The 18,848-nt window shown below is 44.0% G+C and overlaps 1 protein-coding gene across 1 annotated transcript; it reads left to right on the forward strand.

Moving 5' to 3' along the window:
- The first annotated feature begins 843 nt into the window (after nucleotides 1-843).
- On the forward strand, nucleotides 844-17,973 carry HMGCS2 (3-hydroxy-3-methylglutaryl-CoA synthase 2). The gene is made up of 10 exons (XM_026483629.4): nucleotides 844-1,145; nucleotides 5,015-5,469; nucleotides 8,971-9,096; nucleotides 9,662-9,826; nucleotides 11,179-11,344; nucleotides 12,210-12,380; nucleotides 13,393-13,499; nucleotides 14,111-14,236; nucleotides 15,679-15,790; nucleotides 17,662-17,973. The coding sequence occupies exons 1-9, from the start codon at nucleotides 1,042-1,044 to the stop codon at nucleotides 15,783-15,785; spliced, it is 1,527 nt and encodes a 508-aa protein (XP_026339414.2). The 5' UTR covers nucleotides 844-1,041; the 3' UTR covers nucleotides 15,786-15,790; nucleotides 17,662-17,973.
- The last annotated feature ends 875 nt before the right edge of the window (nucleotides 17,974-18,848 follow it).

Raw genomic sequence — 18,848 nt, forward strand, 5'->3', positions numbered from 1 at the left:
CCTCTGATTCCCCTAAAACAAGAAACACTGTGGCTCTTCTCCATGCCTACCAAAGAGTCACATTAGACAGGGGAGTTTTACTGAGTGAACCAATGAATAAATGCATGACCCTCATAAAAGGCAGAGGAAGACTAGTGCTGTGAGAGAGGGGTAGAGGGAGCAATTCACTAGAGGATCAGATGGCAGGAAACTTTTTATAGAGAAGTAGATGAGCAGAGTGGAAAGAATAGAATCTGGAATCAAAGACACAGTTGAGTCCCCAACCTGTCACTTAGGTCTTTGGGAAAGTTATGTCATCTGACTACATATCAGTGGCCTCATCTGTAAAGTGGACCTTTCCTCCTCAGGAGGGCCCCGGTCACCTCTTTGGGGCTCCTGTCCTTTTCTAGTAGCCTCTTGCAGTTCACTAGGAGGTTGTGTACAGCTATGCACATGTAAGAGTGACAATAAAGAGAGCAGAGGTATGGTGTGCTCTACATCTGCTCTACCCCAGCCCTTTGTCTAGGTGTCAATATCCACTCCCAACTACTTAAAAGACTACTATTAAAAGATTCATCCTTTCAGTTTTGAAAGATGTTCCTTATTATGCATAATACATTAAAATAATAACAGCTAACTCCACAGAGAGCATTCTGGAACAGCAAGCAAGAGTAACCCAGATGAGGAGCCAGGGTCCAAGACAGGCCAAATGGGGTTACCCCAGGATGTGTGACAACAAGGAACATCACAGCCCCCTGAGCTGGCTGGCCATAAGGAAGGCTGCCACAAGAGCCTGAGAAAGGAGGAATCAGAGCCATCCATTCCCACACCTGCCCAGGATCAGGGCAGCTGTGTACAAGTTGGAGAGATGACGTTTTCCTTGACTCACCCATGTTCTCAGTGAGACCTTTGGCCCAGATTTAGAAGCCATCTGAGCCTCGATAAGCGGGGGTGGGGCTTCCAGAGGCAGGAGTCTCAGAGCTCTATAAAGCCCAACAGGGCACAGCTGGGCAACTCTCCCAAGGACTGTGAACTGTCGGTTTTGTGCTTGTTCCTCTGGAAATGCAACGGCTGTTGACTTCAGTGAAACGGGTCTTGCAAGTGAAGACAGCAATGCAAGAAGCCTTCATCTCACCTGCTAGCCTTCTTCCAACAGCCCACCAAAGGTGAGTCACGTTGTTCCCAGGGACTGTGCAGGCCACTCTTTGAGGAGTGTCATAGAACCAGTAAAAGACAGATAGAGGGCCTGTCATAAGGAAAAGCTCACTAGAATCCCAGTGAAAAGTTGGCAAGGCTTGTACACAGCCTTAGATAAGCAAGTTAACTTGTTAGGGTCTCAGTTACCTCCTCTCTAAACGGATGGTCCCTCTCAGCTACAGACTTCCAAGATCCCAAGCCTCTGATACCTGCTGTTCATAGATGATGACATTTTTCACTGCCCCAGCTGCGTGAAGCAGTGGAAATATCAGTACCAGGACCCCTGGCCTTCTCCTCTCCACCACCATTCCCCCCTATACCCCCAGCTCCTGCCAAGACCTGCAGCATTCTGTGCCAACTGCAATGTTAGTCACACCAGCTGCTTCAAGTCATTGCAGCAAGATTCCAAATGGACTGGGGAATCAGAAGCATGTTTCTCTGCCCTCTGATTTCATGAAAGAGGGAAATGGGATGTTAAGATAAGAGTGTATGTCTGTGTGCAATGTGCTGTGCACGAAGCACATACGCATGCCTTTTATTTGTAAACACTCCCCAGTTTGGCCCACATGCTTGGAGCCTGCCAACACTGACGGTAATAGCTATAGCTAGGGCCTTGGAATCTCCAAACCATCCACTGCACTGTGGGACTAGCCCATTCCTCCCACTTCCACACTGCATTCCATGAATACTTAGAAAAACAACTTTGACCCAGTGTCTTCCCTTGCCTGGGATCCAGGGACCTGGCTGCATGATATGTGTGGAGTAAGGGATGATGTTCCTTAGTCGTCTTGTTTTCTTCTTGACTCTCTGCCATTGTCCATACTCTCCTTCAGCCTCTTTAGACAGGCCAAATGTCCCAGCTCAGCATTTAACCTGTTCTTGTATCTGTGAGGAAGGGATTGACATGGATTTGCTTGTTTCAATAAGCAACAGCAGGCTGCCCAGCAAGAGACAAACCTGCCCCTCCTTCTGGCATCCTTGGTCCACACATTTCCCTTTTCCAGTGTACTCACAGCTCATCCTGTTTTCTGTGGCTTGAAAGAGTATTAAGGATCTTCCTTATGAGTCTCTCTTTCTCTGTATGCCTGTCCCCTCTACTGCAACCTGCACCAGCTCTAAATCCAACCCAAGAACTGCTCCCATCTCAGCTTATGCTTTACCACTGGTTAATGACCTCTACTTGGCGGTCCCCACTTGCTTCTCTCATGTGCTGCTTCCTTAATCGCCTTCACTCTCCACTCTACCAGGTGCCCTTACTTGCTCAGTTATCTCCCACTGTGACTGCCACCCCATCTGCCCCCCTCCAGTTCTGTATCAACAGAAATTCCACTCACCCATCAAAGTTGATCTCAAATGTAGCCTCTTCCATGAAGGCTTTTCTGAGCCTACCACCCATAGGAAATCTCTGCTTACTCCAAACTCTGGTGGGATTTTGCCTATATTCCTCTTTAGGCCCTTATCACATTCTGACTCGCAGTTGGGGTATACATGTATGTGCTCGTTTATTCCTCCCACTGGTCAAGGAAGTCCTCAAGAAACTTGACCTCCTCTTTTCCTTGTCTGCCCTCTCCACCTTGGTAACCTCTCACTAGCACAGTGCCTGGCATATAATAGTGAATTTTGAAACACAAGAGAAGGAAAGATGGAATAAAGAAAGAAAAGCTTGATGCATATTCTTAAACCAAGCAACCTCAGAACAAAATCAATTTTAAATTAAATAAAGTGATTATTCTCTAGAGAAAATATACAAGATAAGAAGGGCACTCTTAACTCCAGTGGTGTGATCTTTCTGGAAGCCTCTACTTACTAACTTTTCTTCAAGGTTCTGGAATCCATTTCCAGAACTAGCCCCCTACTAAGATAAAGTTACCAAGTGGCTGATTCTTGGAACCTCTCCGTGAAAGCTTAGATTTCTAACTGGAGAGAGAGGAAGGGAGGGAGCTCAGAGAAGGCAGAATGAGAAGGAGGCTGAGGAGAAAACCAGCCCAGTGCAGGACCACTGCTGGCTAACCATTAGCTCCTATGTACTGGGAAAGATTCTCCACAAATATTTGAGAGTACAAATTCCAATTATTTGGGGAACACCAAATAAATAGGGCAGATAACTAAATTCCAAAACTCTCTTATCAGATATGGGTGAACATTTATACTTTCTGTCACTGTCTTATGATCCTGTGATCCACTTTGCTTCATAGTACGTCAAAGTGACCTTTCTGATGGGAGAACTAGGGTTTACCAGAAGCCCAGAATCCTCAGGATGATTGACAGACACACTGAAACTGAGCTACAGTTCCTGTGATGTGGAGCTAAATGCATAAGCCTGTGGAGCCATCCTGTCACTCATCACAGTCAGGAATTCTATAGTCAGATATGAGTCAAAGGACTCTGGTGGCACTCATGAGTGCCTTGGTGGCACCCAAGCTGGTGAAAGGACAGGATATTTCTAACACATGAGTAACCATGAAGGTACTCTGAGCACAACACTTCACCAATGCATGCCTTGATTTCACCATCTGCAAAATGAAGAATATCACTAAAGTAACCAGATTTCAGGTACTTTCATGTGGGAACAGATGGAGGTGGACTTGGTGATTTCTGTACTTGTAGCTGGAAGGAGAAACTCTAGAATTTCACCAGGGATATTAGGAGTCAGGATTGAAGGGAGGTGGGTAGGTCCAGGAAAGAAACAGATTATCTTTTCCCTCTTCCACTGACCCCATTTTCTCTCTGCTTCCATTTAGAATTGTTCTCTCTGTCCTCTGTATTCTCACAGCCTTTGCTTGTTATACTATGTATTTAACTATGAAATGTCTGCCTCTTCCATTAGACCATGCTCTCTTGGTGGTCACAAATAATGCCTTCTTCACTACTGTGCATCTGGAATCCAGCACTGTGTTGGACGTGCCCCATAAATACTTGGAGGCCCAATCAGAAAAAGCAGAGAGGATGGAATCAAGCAGGAAGCTTCCTTAAAAAGTAGAAAAACAATAGGTGTGTTCTTGTGTAGTAAAAGGAAACAAGGAGAAAGTGAATAATGAGACAGGCACTTTAAAACTGAATGAGATTTCTAAAGTTACGTCTCATGAGGTTTATAACATGTAGAAGTAAACCACATGACAGTAATAGCTCGAAGGGATGGAGAGGATAAACGGAGCTGAAGCATGACTTTTCGCTGTTCAGAAAATAGAAGTATTAATGTAAGTCAGATTACAATAAACCAAGCATGCATATTGTAATCTCTGAGGTTATTACTAAAAGAAAAAGAGGAGATAAAATGGAATAATAAATCCTTGCTTAATCCAAAAGAATGCAGGAAAGAAGAAATAAAGAAACAAAGGACATATGAGACAAAAGGAAATGAAGAGTGAGATAGTAGATTTAATCCCATCTATACTAGTCATTAGAGTAAATATAATTGGACTAGCTACTCCAATTAAAGCACCAATATTGTAAGACTTGTTAAAAACAAACAAAAAAGACCCAACTATGTGCTGTTTAGAAGAGATGTGTGTTACATATAAAGACCCTGAGAGATTAAAAGTATAAAAGGACAGCAAAAGATATGCCATGCAAACAGTAATAAAAAAAATTAGGCAGCTTTCTTAACATCAGGGAAAGTAGATTTTGTGGCAGGAATATCACAAAGATGAATTAAAGAGGACCATTTAATAAGGATAAAAGGGTTAATTCAACAGAAAGATAACCACCTTACATTTGCATTCATCTGATAACATAGCTTCAAAATACACGAAAAATGAATGAGATGATTGCTGTATTGTATTTTGAGGAGACTGGCTGGAGACCATTAATAGGATTTTGACTGTCATCTCCACTACAGGTTTTCTACCATCCCTGCTGTCCCCTTGGCCAAAACAGATACTTGGCCAAAGGACGTGGGCATCCTTGCCCTGGAGGTCTATTTCCCAGCCCAGTATGTGGACCAAACAGACCTGGAGAAGTATAACAATGTGGAAGCAGGGAGGTACACGGTGGGTTTGGGCCAAACCCATATGGGCTTCTGCTCAGTCCAGGAGGACATCAACTCCCTGTGCCTGACCGTGGTGCAGCAGCTGATGGAGCGCACGCAGCTCCCATGGGACTCTGTGGGACGGCTGGAAGTGGGCACTGAAACCATCATTGACAAGTCCAAGGCTGTCAAAACAGTGCTCATGGAGCTTTTCCAGGATTCAGGCAACACTGACATCGAGGGCATAGATACCACCAATGCCTGCTACGGTGGCACTGCCTCCCTCTTCAATGCTGCCAACTGGGTGGAGTCCAGCTCCTGGGATGGTATGTGCTTCCCGAGACCTTGTGTAAGAAAGGAACTGGGTTAGAGGCTGAATCCTCAGTTTTGTTTCTCCATTTCCCCAGTGATTTCATCAGGGAGGGAAGGACAAGTTATTCACACAGCTGCTGCTATCATCAACAACCACAAAGATGATAACCACTTAGACTTGCATAACTTTATGCTGTTAATTAGGTAGCATGTTTACATAGCCATTCATTTAGTCCTTCCAACAGCCTAGGAATTGGCTGTTATGTCTGATTTATAAGTGAGAAAATGAAGACTCTGATATCTTACACATAGTGTGTGGCAAGGGAGCGACACCAAACCGAATCCAATATATTCCTATTTCTCATAAGTTTCTCCTAAGACTCTGAGAGACAGAGTTAAACAAGTTTAGGTATTAAGGGGGAAACATCCTAGTAGAAATAGACCCAAAGAATCACAGGATAAGAAAACAAAACAAAACAAAAAAATCACAGGATAGACTATTACACAGAGTATTTATTCTCTTATTCCCTTGCCTGGTTACTAGGAAATTGTTTTTTGCTTAACATATATTTTAAAAGATTTTATTTACTTATTTATTTGTTTATATATATATATATATATATATATATATATATATATGAAGACAAGAAAAATGTGTGTGTGTATATATATATATATATATATATATTTTTTTTTAAGGGGTGAGTAGCAGAGGGCAAGGGATAAGCAGACTCTGCTGAGTGTGGAGCCTGATGCTGGGCTCGATCCCACAATCCTGATATCATGACCTGAGCTGAAACCAAGAGTCAGACACTTAACCCACTGAGCCAATCAGGCACACCATGTTTTTTGCTTATAATATTAACATTACCTTATTTCTCACTTATATATTCCCTGGATGCTATCTTGAAGGAGGAACCCCTGTTGTGATAGCAAGAAAAGATCCAAGGGAAACAGTACAAGTTGAGAGTTCAAAACCTAGCTCTGTTGATAACTGCTGACAAGTCCCTTAACCACTTTGAGTCTCAGAATTCTTATTTAGGGCTGGTAAAAGAACAGTACAAGAGATCCATGGAGATGTGAGCAAATATTATCTCGGCAGTCAAGGCACTTAGTATGTTTACTAAGTGGAAACTGGAATTTAAAATTGTGGAAGCCAAATTAACATTAATTATAAAATCTTAATGTTGGCAGGGATCTTAGAGATTATCTAATCCAATATTCTTTACTTCAAAGAGTGGCCAAGAAGAGTTGGATGGTTTGCTGTGCAGTGAAATTCCACAGACACATTCAGTATTTTTTTTTAAGTAGACTCCACACCCAGTGTGGAGCCCAACTCAGGGCTAGAACTCAGGACCCTGAAATAGAGACCTGAACTGACCTGATGCTCAACCGACTGAGCCACCTGGGTGCCCCAATTCATTCAGTATTGTTTTTGAATGCCCTGAATAGCCTCACAATCAACAGTTCCACTGATCTGGGATGTTCGGGTCTCTACATCATCAAATCTGTTCTTAAGGTGCTTCTCCTACTTGACACTTATATTATTGCCTCTCCAACAACCCCTACTACTATCACCACCAATATTTCCAACCAAGCGTTTAATTAGGGAGTAGAAATGAAGGGCAAGGGATACTCACAGCCTTTAACCAAGAAACAGAACCTTATTTGGGAACATGATCAGCTTCAGTTATGTCATTTCAAATGAGTAGATTCTGCTGAGTTGGCAGGGTATTCCATACGAGGAGGGAATGCCACAGGAGTGGCAGGGTATTCCTTCTTTAACATGATGTCTTGGTCAGAGGGAGAAAAAAATAAACTATTGAGATGTGAATCGTTAGTTTGTATCAAAACAAAAAGCATATTTAAGCTTGAGCCAAATGGCAACCACCAAGACCAAGCAAAGCCAGTGTAGATAGGATGTCTGCTTTGACCTGGCCAACCATCCAGCTGGGGTTTCTCGGATGAGCGAAGGTGGTTTTGGGACTCACCAGGAAGTTTCAAATCACATCCAGAAAGATAACAGTTTTTGAGGGAAGGAAAAAGTGGTACAACCTCAGATTGTCCAGAAGACTTCATTTTTTCTTGTCTTTTTTTTTTAGTGAATGTAACTGAGATGTATAGTTAAAAATATATACACATACACAAATGAGTGTAAAGTGAAGAAAAAGTTCCCTTTTGACAACCCATTACCACTTTCCATAATTTCACACTAATGGTTTCCATGTATTCTTCCAGAATTTTTCTTTGTACTTGCAATTATACACATACATAACTATTCAGTTTTAGTTTTTAACATTGTACATATTATTCTTCACCCCTATTATGTCTTAGAGGTCATTTCATATCAACATATATAAGGTATACTTCATCTTTTAAAAACCTTACAATATATTTTTGTGAATATGCCCAACTTTAATTAATCCCATAATGATGGATATTGAGATTGTTGTATATTTTTTGCAATTATAAAAATTTTTTAATGAACATTGCATAATAGCTTTGCATGCTTGTGATAATGTGTTTGTAAGAATAGATTCCTAGAAATGGAATTGCCAGATATATTGATACAAAAGTTTGAGAGAATGTGCCAAATTGGAGCACCTCATTAGCTCAGTCAGTTAAGTGTCTGCCTTTGGTTCAGGTCACTATCCCAGGGTCCTGGGATCAAGCCCCACGTTGGGAATCCCTGCTCAGCGGGGAGTCTACTTCTCCTTCTATCCCTTCCCATTGCTCATGCTCACTCTCTCTCTCTGAAATAAATAAACAAAAATCTTTTTTAAAAAAAGAATGTGCCAAATTGTTCTTCAAGAGGTTGTACTAACGTATGTTCCTACAATACATATTATCAAGCTTTCTAATCTTTGTCAATTTAATAAGGAAAAATAAGGATTTGCCTTTTTTTTTTTCATTTTAAAAAATCTCCAAAATTTTTTAGGATATTCATTGGCCATTTTCCCATTATATACCTTAGGAGGTTTTTAATGAGACTTATAAATGAAGGGAAATAGCTTTTTGTTGGTTTTAAGTATTGTAAATACTTCCCCAGTTTGTCTGATTTTGTTTCTGATAAAAAGGTTGAATTTTTAGATAGTCAAATTTACTAATCTTTAACAGCTTCTAAATACTTTTATATAGTTTTCAAACTATATATATAAAACAATACTTTTTTTGTTGGGGTTGGAGTTGGACTTGTTATAATTCTTAAAGGAAGGTTCTTGGGCTTCAGTGAATTTGTGTTGGAATCCTGACTTTGAATCCTTATGATACCATCTATTAGCTGTGTGGCTTGGGCCAAGTGACTTAAGTTCTTTGAGCCTCCATTTCTTTGTCGATAAAGAAGGAATAACTATACCTGACATATAGGCTAATCATGAGAGAAGGGATTTTTGTTTTGTTCACTGGTCTATCTTCAGTACCTAAAATTGTGCCTGGCTCACAGGAAGCACTCAGTCTACTTGAGATTTGGGTAGTGATTTCAAGTTAAGATAATTACTTCTTGTCTCTCATTATAGGTCGCTATGCAATGGTGGTCTGCGGAGACATTGCAGTCTATCCCAGGGGTAACGCTCGCCCCACAGGTGGGGCCGGAGCTGTGGCCATGCTGGTTGGGCCCAAGGCCCCTCTGGCCCTCGAGAGAGGTCTGTGGTAAACTGTGGAAATGTGGTACCAAGAGACTGCACAGCTAATACATAGCTCCCCATCCCAAGTTGGCATCCCCACTAAACAGGGCTGAAGTATGGATTTGAGGATGATGTCGCTTGCCTTCAAAAGGCTGGACTGGGGAGCAAAGGGCAAGGAGGAAGGGAATAGAGGGATCATTGAGGTTTCCTCTTCTGCACCATCATGCATTGGGGTAATGATGCATGGAATGAGTGACATTGATGCTGCAGATGAGGACCTTTAAGGAGCTAGACTGGCAATTGAAGAGGAAAGAAGATAATTGGGTATAAGGGGAAAGGTTCTCCTTTGAGACTTTTGGCATCTATTCTAGCTTTTGTTAAGGCCACATAGGTATGGAAAGGGAAATATAAATCTCATTTATATAAAAGCAATGTCTATTCAAGTCCTTTTGAACATGGGAGGGATGTTGAGTGGGCTCAGACAGAGAAAAACCAGGAAACTGTTAGTACATGGCTCCCCATCCTCTCTGCTCCATGGGGGCTGCATCATACAGTCCCTGAATCTCTCCTTGTGCCTTGCCAGGGCTTAGAGGAACCCACATGGAGAACGTATATGACTTCTACAAACCAGATGTGGCTACAGAGTACCCAATAGTGGATGGGAAGCTCTCCATCCAGTGCTACCTACGGGCCTTGGACAGATGTTACACATTATACCGTCAAAAAATCCAGAACCAGTGGAAACAAGGTACGGGACTCAGAGGGCAGGAAGTGGGGACTCTATTTCAAGGGGAAACAAGAGTTGGTCCGAAAAGCTTAAGACAAGGTTTCTTCTCTCCTTCAAAAACGATCTCAAGAGAATTGTTTCATGTCCCCTTCCTCTTATATCCTTCCATGAGTCTATGCTACAGTCCATCCGGAAGCTTCCAATTCAAGTATGAAGCTGCCTCTAACTTGAGCTAAATGAAAGAAAGTAAACAATCTAGAACCAAAGTCACCAGTAGGAAACCAGTGGGTGTCAGCCACCTGGGGAGGTACTGTGGTGAGTCAGAGTAACCACATCCTACTGGGGCTAGGATTTGTTTCTGTTGAAGTCAGGAGTGATTTGACTCACCTTTTGTAGTTTGATGCCTTTTAAAGTCTGGTTGATGTTGAAAAATCTTATCTGTATTTTCAGTATACTAAAATGTTAGTGATTTTTCTGTGGATGGTAACGTTACAAGTTAATTTTATTTTTACCTTTAGTTTCTGAGTTCTCCGACTAAGAAAATATGTACTGCTTTCATAATCAGAAAGGAAACAAACATTATTTTAAAAGTTCAGAGCAATCTACTTTAAGAAAATAAAAGGGTTCTTACCTGCTCAACCATGGCCAGAAGGGCATCTGTGATAGGCAGTTTTCAGTGTGGGAAAAGGCACGTGTGGAAGGTCAGAGCATGGATGCTTTAGGGATGACTTAGGAGCCACTTCTTGCCCCTTTCCACCGTGCTGAAAGTGATGCCAGTCACCACTGCTCGCCCCTACGGATACGCAGTAGACTTGGACTTCTCTACCTTCCATTCACTGTAAATTTGCTATTGGCTAATTGCTCTCACAAGCTCTATATTCTATCTGCATTCTAATTTTGCTCTGCAGCCTCCTGTGGAATTTGATTGATGCTGCTTTGGCTCTCAGCACTAAGAGACAGTCTGGGTTGTCTATAGAGTCAGAGACATCAGAACCTAAATCCAAAGCCAGATATTTTTCAAGCTGGGTAACCTTGGACACACGACCTAGCTTCATATTTTAGAGACTCTGTTTCCTCCTCTGAAAAATAGAGAAAAGTAACATAACACTAGTTTGATTTGGAGGAATTATCTGTCATAAAAGTTGGCAATAGTTGACAGGAAGAAAATGTTTGTTTCTTTCCCTTCTTTCTTTATAAGTATAGTGTTTAGTAAAATGCTTGCAGCGAATGAACAAAACATAGATGTGTTTGCTGGAGGTAGGAGCTGGTTCTCTGGGATGCCTCAAGTCCCTCAGAACACTTAGGTCTTGGGGTGTAGGTCTAAATGGCTCATCCACCATGGCACATCCTTGCTTTCACACTTCCTCTTCCAGCTGGCATCGATCGGCCTTTCACTCTTGATGACTTACAGTTTATGATCTTTCACACACCCTTCTGCAAAATGGTCCAGAAATCCCTGGCTCGCCTGATGTTCAATGACTTCCTGTCAGCCAGCAGTGACACACAGACCAGCCTCTATAAGGAGCTGGAGGCCTTCAGGTGGGTCTTCTTCGGGGAAACCTAGAAGCTCATGAGGGCTGAGGAAGGAGGAGTTTTCCTCACTCCTTGAGTCTGTACCACCAGCCAACACTGGGGGTGAGAAAAGGACAATCCTCCAACACAATAGAAATGACACCAAGTCTATACATGACTTATTGGGTTATGGTCTACATAGAGCCCCCCACCTTTTATCTCAGGGACCACAGGGAGTTTGACAGCACCTCTAGATGAAGTAGCTGTCTATCAGAAGCTTCAGAGAATAAGAGAAAGGGGAAAGGGAGTGTGGCTAAATCATTCAGTCAGTAAACATTTTATGAACATCAACTATATGAACATTATACTAAACTCTAGGGACACCAAAATAAATGTGACTCCATGATCCCTGCCTCAAGGATCTTACAGTCTATATGTGCACACTTTTCGGTTCAGCAAATCCATGTGTGTGAGGGAACATGCAGAGTTTTAACTGGTGAGGACAGGAATGAGGAGATTGGTTCAAGTAGGGCACGTCGTATCATGGCCCATTTTTCAGCCTTTAAAAATATTGCTAGAGAAGATGATTTAATGTCAGAGAGAAAATTAGTTAGGGAAGCATGTTGAATAGAATATATAGCATGATTTTATTTTCTAGTTAACCTTATGAAAGCAGGGATGGATTCCATAAGAAAAATTGACCTAAGGGCTCTCTCTGAATGGTAGGACTATTAGTGACATTGTTTTTCTTTGTGCTGGCCTGTATTTCCAAATAGTTTGTAATAAAAACATGTGCCTAAAAGTCTCTCCAGAAGCTATTACTTTTCCCCCTTGCTGCCTCCCTGCCCTTCTGTGGTCTCTCACCTGGCCCGTGTCTCTGGCTGCCTCCCAGGGGGTTAACACTGGAAGAAACCTACACCAACAAGGACATGGATAAAGCACTTCAAAAGGCCTCCCTGGACACGTTCAACAAGAAAACCAAGGCCTCCCTTTACCTCTCCACTCACAACGGGAATACATACACCTCATCCTTATATGGGTGTCTGGCCTCCCTTCTCTCCCGGTGAGTACTGCGCCTAGCCCCACATTCTAACCCCCACCCCATGGTCATGGTCGGAGGGGTCAACCAAATTTGGTTCCTCTTCTGGTGCAGAAATTTAAAGGAAGGAAAGATAATGAAAGAAACTTGTTTCAAAGGTACATGTATAGGCAGATTTACTATCGGTATTAAACAATGGTCTCCAAAGTGATGATGTACGATGTCAAGGACTGTGTAAGGTCTGCTTGGATCAGCAAGCACATAATAGGACTTAGATGCATATTTTTATCTCATCCATTTAAAATCTCTGCCCGTAGTAAAGCATGGTGGTTAAGAGAGTCTAGTTTTAGAACCCACAGCCAAGGTTTAAATACCACTTATTAGCTTTGATCTCAGAAAAATGTTTAACCTCTATGTGCTTCACTTTCCCCATCTATAAAACATATGCACTAACAATACCCACCTTCTAGAGTTTTGATGAGTGTTAAATGTGTGAAGGAATTAAAACACTAGTGCTCAGCAACTGCTCAGATACCAGTTGTTATTTTTATTGATATTCTATTTTCTGGGTTTTATAAGGAAATACTTGCACTATAGTACCTGCACATAACATAGGGGATACACATATATGAACTCAACCAAATGATTACTGATGAGGGGATGATAAAAAAAGGTACAACTGCTGAAACAGTACCAGAAAACATGGAAGCCTTGGAGTGGTCTGACCTCCAAACTTCAGAGTTCACTGAATTCATCTTGTCCTCATAGGTGGTGAGAAGCTGCTTTTATACCCCCAATTCGATTATGCTCAGTGTGCCTTCGGTATCTTGGATTTTAGCCACTCTTCTCCTGGCAAGTTTTCTTCTTTCTGGGTCTATACCCAGGGTCTTCCAAAAGCCCCTCTTCGTGCAGAGTGTCTGGAGCCCATTTCTACTTGCAAGAGGTTGACTTGAGTGGGGCGATAGGCTGGTGGTTTATTTGAAGGACAGAATATAATGCTAATGTGCTTCTTGAGTTTTGATTTTTTTCCCTGCAGGTATTCTGCCCAAGACTTGGCTGGCTCCAGAATTGGAGCCTTCTCTTATGGCTCTGGCTTGGCAGCAAGTTTTTTTTCATTTCGAGTGTCCAAGGATGCTTCTCCAGGTGAGTCCCGTCTTTCTATCAAGCACTTCTGATAAGATTCATCGGGTAAAAGAAATCATTCTCTGCCTCACCACTACTGAGGCTCCCATCTGGACAGAATTATGTTGTGATTAAGAACAGAGGAATTCCCTGAAGGGATTTAAGCAATGGAGTAATTTTGTCTAATTTATGGAATTTGAATCATTTGCCTGGCTACTACTTGGAACTAGATTGAAGAGAAACAAAGGTGGAAATGAGAAACCGGTCAGGTTGTTCCAGCAAACAGTCCAGGTAGGAGGTAGTTAATGGCCATTTGGTTGCAACTGGTTAAAGGGAAGTTGATGGATTTGAAATTTTCAACAACTATCTATTGATTATTTTCTGTCAGATGTGATCGAGGGTGTGCACCTAAGCACTCTGTGGGACATTCCTTGACTAAGAGTGTGTCTGCCAGTAGGTTTCACTAACATTACATTTGCTGACCTTTATCATTTCTTGACATTCTAAGCCACACACAGCACTTTCCTCCAGGGTTTGAGCTCCCGCAGAACCTGGCTCTCTATCAGACTTGTGACTGGTAAGAGTGGTAATGACAGTGGAGCAGATTTAACAATCTTGCCTTTGTTTCCCAGGATCCCCCCTGGAGAAGCTGGTGTCTAGTATGTCAGACCTGCCAAAACGCCTTGCCTCCCGGAAGCGTATGTCTCCTCAGGAATTCACAGAAATAATGGACCAAAGAGAACAATTCTACCATAAGGGTAAGAAAAAGGGTGAGAAGGGAGGAGAAGAAAATTTTCTCAGATTTCATGCCAGTGGCAGAGAGCCAGGATTCATCAGAAGTCCAGATTACAGTGGGCCAGGGCGAAGATGTCCATGAGATATGATTGGGACAAAATCTGTTAGGTCCAAAGGGGCAAGAAATAGATGGGGAAGCAGAAGGCAGAGTGGAGAGGAGGTAGGAAGCAGCATGTAGCTTCCCAGTATAGACTGTAGTTAACCACTCGAAACAGGATACTGGCCAATGCAGTCCCAAGGATTTCAGACATGTGGTCTCGAATACTGCTCTCTTTGCAACAGTTGAAAGAGCCCAGAATTTAGAGTTAGATATTTAAATCTAAACCAACCTGTGCACTCAGTAGCTCTTTGTATTTGGGAAAATTATTGAAGTTTTCTCAGTTGCCTTATTTCTGAAATCATACCAACTTTGCAAGATTGCCAAACAGATTAAAGGAGTTCATGTACACAAGTAAGTTACCGACAGATATTACTATCTCCGCCCACCTGCCCCCTTTCCCTACTGAACATAAAAACAAAATATTGCCCAATGGGGTGCCTGGGTGGCTCAGTCAGTTAAGCATCTGCTTTCCACTCGGGTCATGATCCCAGGGTCCTGGGATCAAGCCCCATATTGGGATCCCTGCTCAACGGGAAGCCTGCTTCTCCTTCTTGCGCACTCCCTGCTTGTGCACTCTCTCCCTCTCTCTCTCTCTCTCTCTAATAAATAAATAAAATCTTTAAAAAACATTGCCTAAAAAAGCAACAAAGGAAAAGGAAACAAAAGCTAAAGTTATACTGGAGAGATCTGATGGTGGTTTTAAAACCAATACCAAAACAAAACGTATTTTCTCAAGCAAGACTTGGAACACAAGACTTGCAGTGTGGTGTGGAAGGGGAGACAGAATACACGGAACTGGGAATGTTCCAGAAAACCTAGGCCTCATAGTCATCCATCTTCTCTGGAACAGGGACACCTTAGGGCAAAGAGGAAAAACAACTAAAATAACATAGGTCTTCTGCGATGAACACTGATGGACAAAGAACAGAAATACTATAATGAATCAGAGCCAGAGAACTTAAGGCTAGGAAGGAAGTGTCTATTAGAAGACAGGAAGCTCTGAGGTATACATCCTTAAGCCAGGTACCATTGGCAAGAGGACATGAAGAAGACTTCAAGAGAGGAAGGTCACGTTTACTGTAGGAAAACGTCATACTCCTATAGTAAAATTTCTCACAGCCAAGGCTTACGGACTAGATCCAAGATGGCCACTTCTGGTTCTTGGGCTGGTCCAGGGTTCTGCTGGGGCTGTGACAGGTGGCCTCACAGCCAGGAGAGCTTCATGGTGAAGCCATCCCTGTCACTCTTTCCTCTTCCCCAGCTCCGTGTAGCTCTTTGTACATATTGCCTCTTCTCATTCCACAGTGAATTTCTCACCACCTGGTGACACGAGCAGTCTTTTCCCCGGCACGTGGTACCTGGAGCAAGTGGATGAGCTGTATCGCCGGAAGTATGCCCGACGACCAGTCTAAAGGTGGTGAGTGACATTTTGCAGGGTTGGTGGCATCAAGTTTGTCCTCTGGGTAACAGATGCAGTTCTGATAGTGTAACCAGGCCAGACAGGGTCTATAGCTCTGCAATGATGGGGGGTGGGGAGTTTGTACCATGAGGACCACCCAGAACTGGTGGGGGTCTTTGCCCTGGAGAGACAAAAGCTGGGGGAGGGGCATGTTTTTAACTCTGGAATGTGAAAAAAAAAAAAGTCAACTGTTTACCTGATCTGCTCAGGATAGGAAGCTCCCCTAGAAATGTGATAGAAACCAAATTGGCATGTGTGAGGGGAAGCAGGCTGTGAACCGGAACCTACAGAACTCATTCCTCCAAAGGGGTGAGGTAATAATAAAGATGAGTGGCTTCCGAAAAGGTACCTACTAGTGTGTTGGGGACAGATTCATGGAGAAACAGGGTGTTGGGCATTCTGTTGGTGCCAGAAGCCTCGGCAGGTGGGAACCTCACCAGGCTGTTCCTCCTGGGGGAAAGATGTGAGGTTTGAAAAGTCAGTGGAGGGGGAAGTGCAGAAGGGTTTCTCGCAGGAGGACTGCCTGGGGTACTTTTTAAAGGAGAATCGAGTATTCAGAATGAGAACCTTCGGGGCGCCTGGGTGGCTCAGTCGGTTTATAAGCCTTCAGCTCAGGTCATGATCCTAAGGGTCTGGGATTGAGCCCTGTGTCGGGCTCCTTGCTCGGCAGGGAGTCTGCTTCTCCCTCTCCCTCTGCTGCTCCCCCTGCTTGTGCTTTCTCTCTCTCTTCAAATAAATAAATAAAATCTTTAAGAAAGTTCATGGACCCAGACATCTGCCTTCAGTTTATCTTCTAAGCTGCTAATATAAGCAGAATAGAAGAGTGAGAAGCCATTTCTTCAACAACCTATAAATCTCAACAAATACAGTCCCCAAATACTTCCTTTGTGTGTGTGTGTGTGTGTGTGTGTGTGTGTGTGTGTGTATGTGTGTGTGTGTGTGTGTGTTTTATTGTTTTCCTCCTTTGGTAGATGAAGGGTAAAAGGTTTGCCAAGGGCAGGATGTAGAGCCAGGGAAGAGGAGGAAGTCCACAGGTAAAGGAGATAAAGCAGGAAAACCACAGGATATGCAAGATGCTCTCTGTTCACAGCACTTGGCCTCCTCCACTGGGATGTTAGGTGCTCAGCAAGGTGGACAAGGGGCCTGACTGGCCAGGGCTGCAGGTGTGGTTGGCATTGCAAGCTCAGCACCCAGGGCCACAGACTTGGACGCTGCCCTGGAGTCGTTTGTGTGCTTGTTTGCTTGTAATAGAATTCTTAAGGGCCAGTCAATGGCAAAGACGGGGCAATTAGATGTGTCGAGCTAGTTCAGTCATCAGAAGGAAAGAGTGACAGAGAGAGAGAGAAATTGGGCATTTTCAAGGGCGAGTTTCTAAATCAGGCTCCCTCCCTCTCATGGTCCACAAGCATTGTACCTCTGAGGAGGAAAGCTGGGGCTCTTCTCCTCGTCTCATGCTGATAGCTCACATGAGCAAGGAACTCACAACGATGAAATTTTAAGTGAATGAAAGATTTTCTGTCAGCATGGCACTCTGTGGAGCTGTCTCTTCACTGTCCAGCCTGTCCAGACTGCTCTTCTGTCAAGTAGAATGTGACACAGGGCCCCTGCCCACCTCCCTTGGCTCCTGTGGCATTGGGACAGATGGCCCAGGCATCCAGGCGTGGAGCCGGGCAGGCAGCGGAGCCCCCCAGACCTCCCGATGCAGGCAGGAGAGCCCCTCTGCATAGCCTTACCTCAGACAAGACACAGGAACTGGGAACAAGGGCGGAGGGACGCCCCGGAGGAGACTCACACTCCATGTCCTTCTTTTATCTCTTTGAATTCTACAGACCGTGCTTCTATGCTAGCAGTTTCTGCCCACACATCGTATTTTAAAAAGCCCACTCTTCGATGGAAATGGACTGGATTGGACACCGTAGTCCCCGGAAGCAGCTGCCCTAGAGAGTGGGGGGCCGTCCTTAGTGGTCCTTTCACTGCTGCAGTCACTGTCATGGGCTAATGGTGGGGCAGGGGTCCTCTGTGGAAGAAGGGATGCGAAGAAGGCCTAGTGCACAGTCACTGCCCTCCGGAACTGGGAAGAAAATCTGGATAACTTTGCTTATCATGTTCCCTTGTGGTCATTAATATCCTTATTAGATTTCTGCGCTGTTATATCTTTATTCCTTTCTTAAGCTCTTTGGTCAATTTCTAGATGTTGTAGCTGGTACTAGACCCATAAAACACAATGCAAACGTTAGAGAAGGAGGCACAAAACACGAACCAGCTGACATGCTGAGGAGCCTGCCGGTCGCCCCCTCTCCGGCTCTGAGGGCCCCACTCTCCCTGCCCCCCCACCTGCCCCCACCACTGGAAAACCTCTGAGCTCTCACCTCACACACCCTCCCCCATCTCATTCCATTCTCCAAAATGCAAGGGGAACAAAGGTGGGGACACAGCCTCTGCGCCCAGCTTCCTTCCCTTATCTAAAGACGCCGCCTATAGACCGGGGAGAGATGCCCTCAAGGGTGGCCTCCGCTCCTTGCTCAGGCCGTGCCAGTGTTATCTGGGCAAATACACACAGCACAGAGGTGAATGCAGCATACTTTTGGCTCCTCCAGCCAAAGAAGAGAGTTTGATACCTTGCAGGGAATGCTTCTGCTAGAGACTGATTTTTCTCCCTTGGGTTAGGGCACTGCCTTTTCCAGGACCGTCTTATAAAGTAGCAAGGGTTCAGGGGGGTGGGAATTGAGCTGGGGAGGGGTCCGGGAGGAGGACAGAGGATACCAGGTCTTTCAAAAAGCTTCCTCAGCTGCCCCGCTTTGCAGGAGAGAAGCTAGCTTCCTTTCGTGGGGAACAGGGCTGGCCGGGACGTGGGTGCTAGGGATAACAGGGCACAGGGCCCATGGGAATGAGATGCAAGCCAGCCCACTTCACTGCTTGCCCAAGGCTGTTCATGTCCCCACACGCACCAGAAGATCCGAGATAAACCCCGAATTGAGCAGCTAATGCAGCATCGGCTGACCTCCCCAGCCCTCTC

This window comes from Ursus arctos, unplaced genomic scaffold (genome assembly GCF_023065955.2).
Source record: "Ursus arctos isolate Adak ecotype North America unplaced genomic scaffold, UrsArc2.0 scaffold_12, whole genome shotgun sequence".
NCBI classification, from domain to species: Eukaryota; Metazoa; Chordata; class Mammalia; order Carnivora; family Ursidae; genus Ursus; species Ursus arctos.

Excerpts from the sequence above, each read along its gene's own strand:
- HMGCS2 (XM_026483629.4), top strand. The coding sequence starts at position 1,042 with ATGCAACGGCTGTTGACTTCAGTGAAACGGGTCTTGCAAGTGAAGACA. Across the intron at positions 9,097-9,661 it reads CCCTCTGGCCCTCGAGAGAG|GGCTTAGAGGAACCCACATG; the intron begins GTCTGTGGTAAA and ends GTGCCTTGCCAG. Across the intron at positions 13,500-14,110 it reads GTCCAAGGATGCTTCTCCAG|GATCCCCCCTGGAGAAGCTG; the intron begins GTGAGTCCCGTC and ends TTTGTTTCCCAG.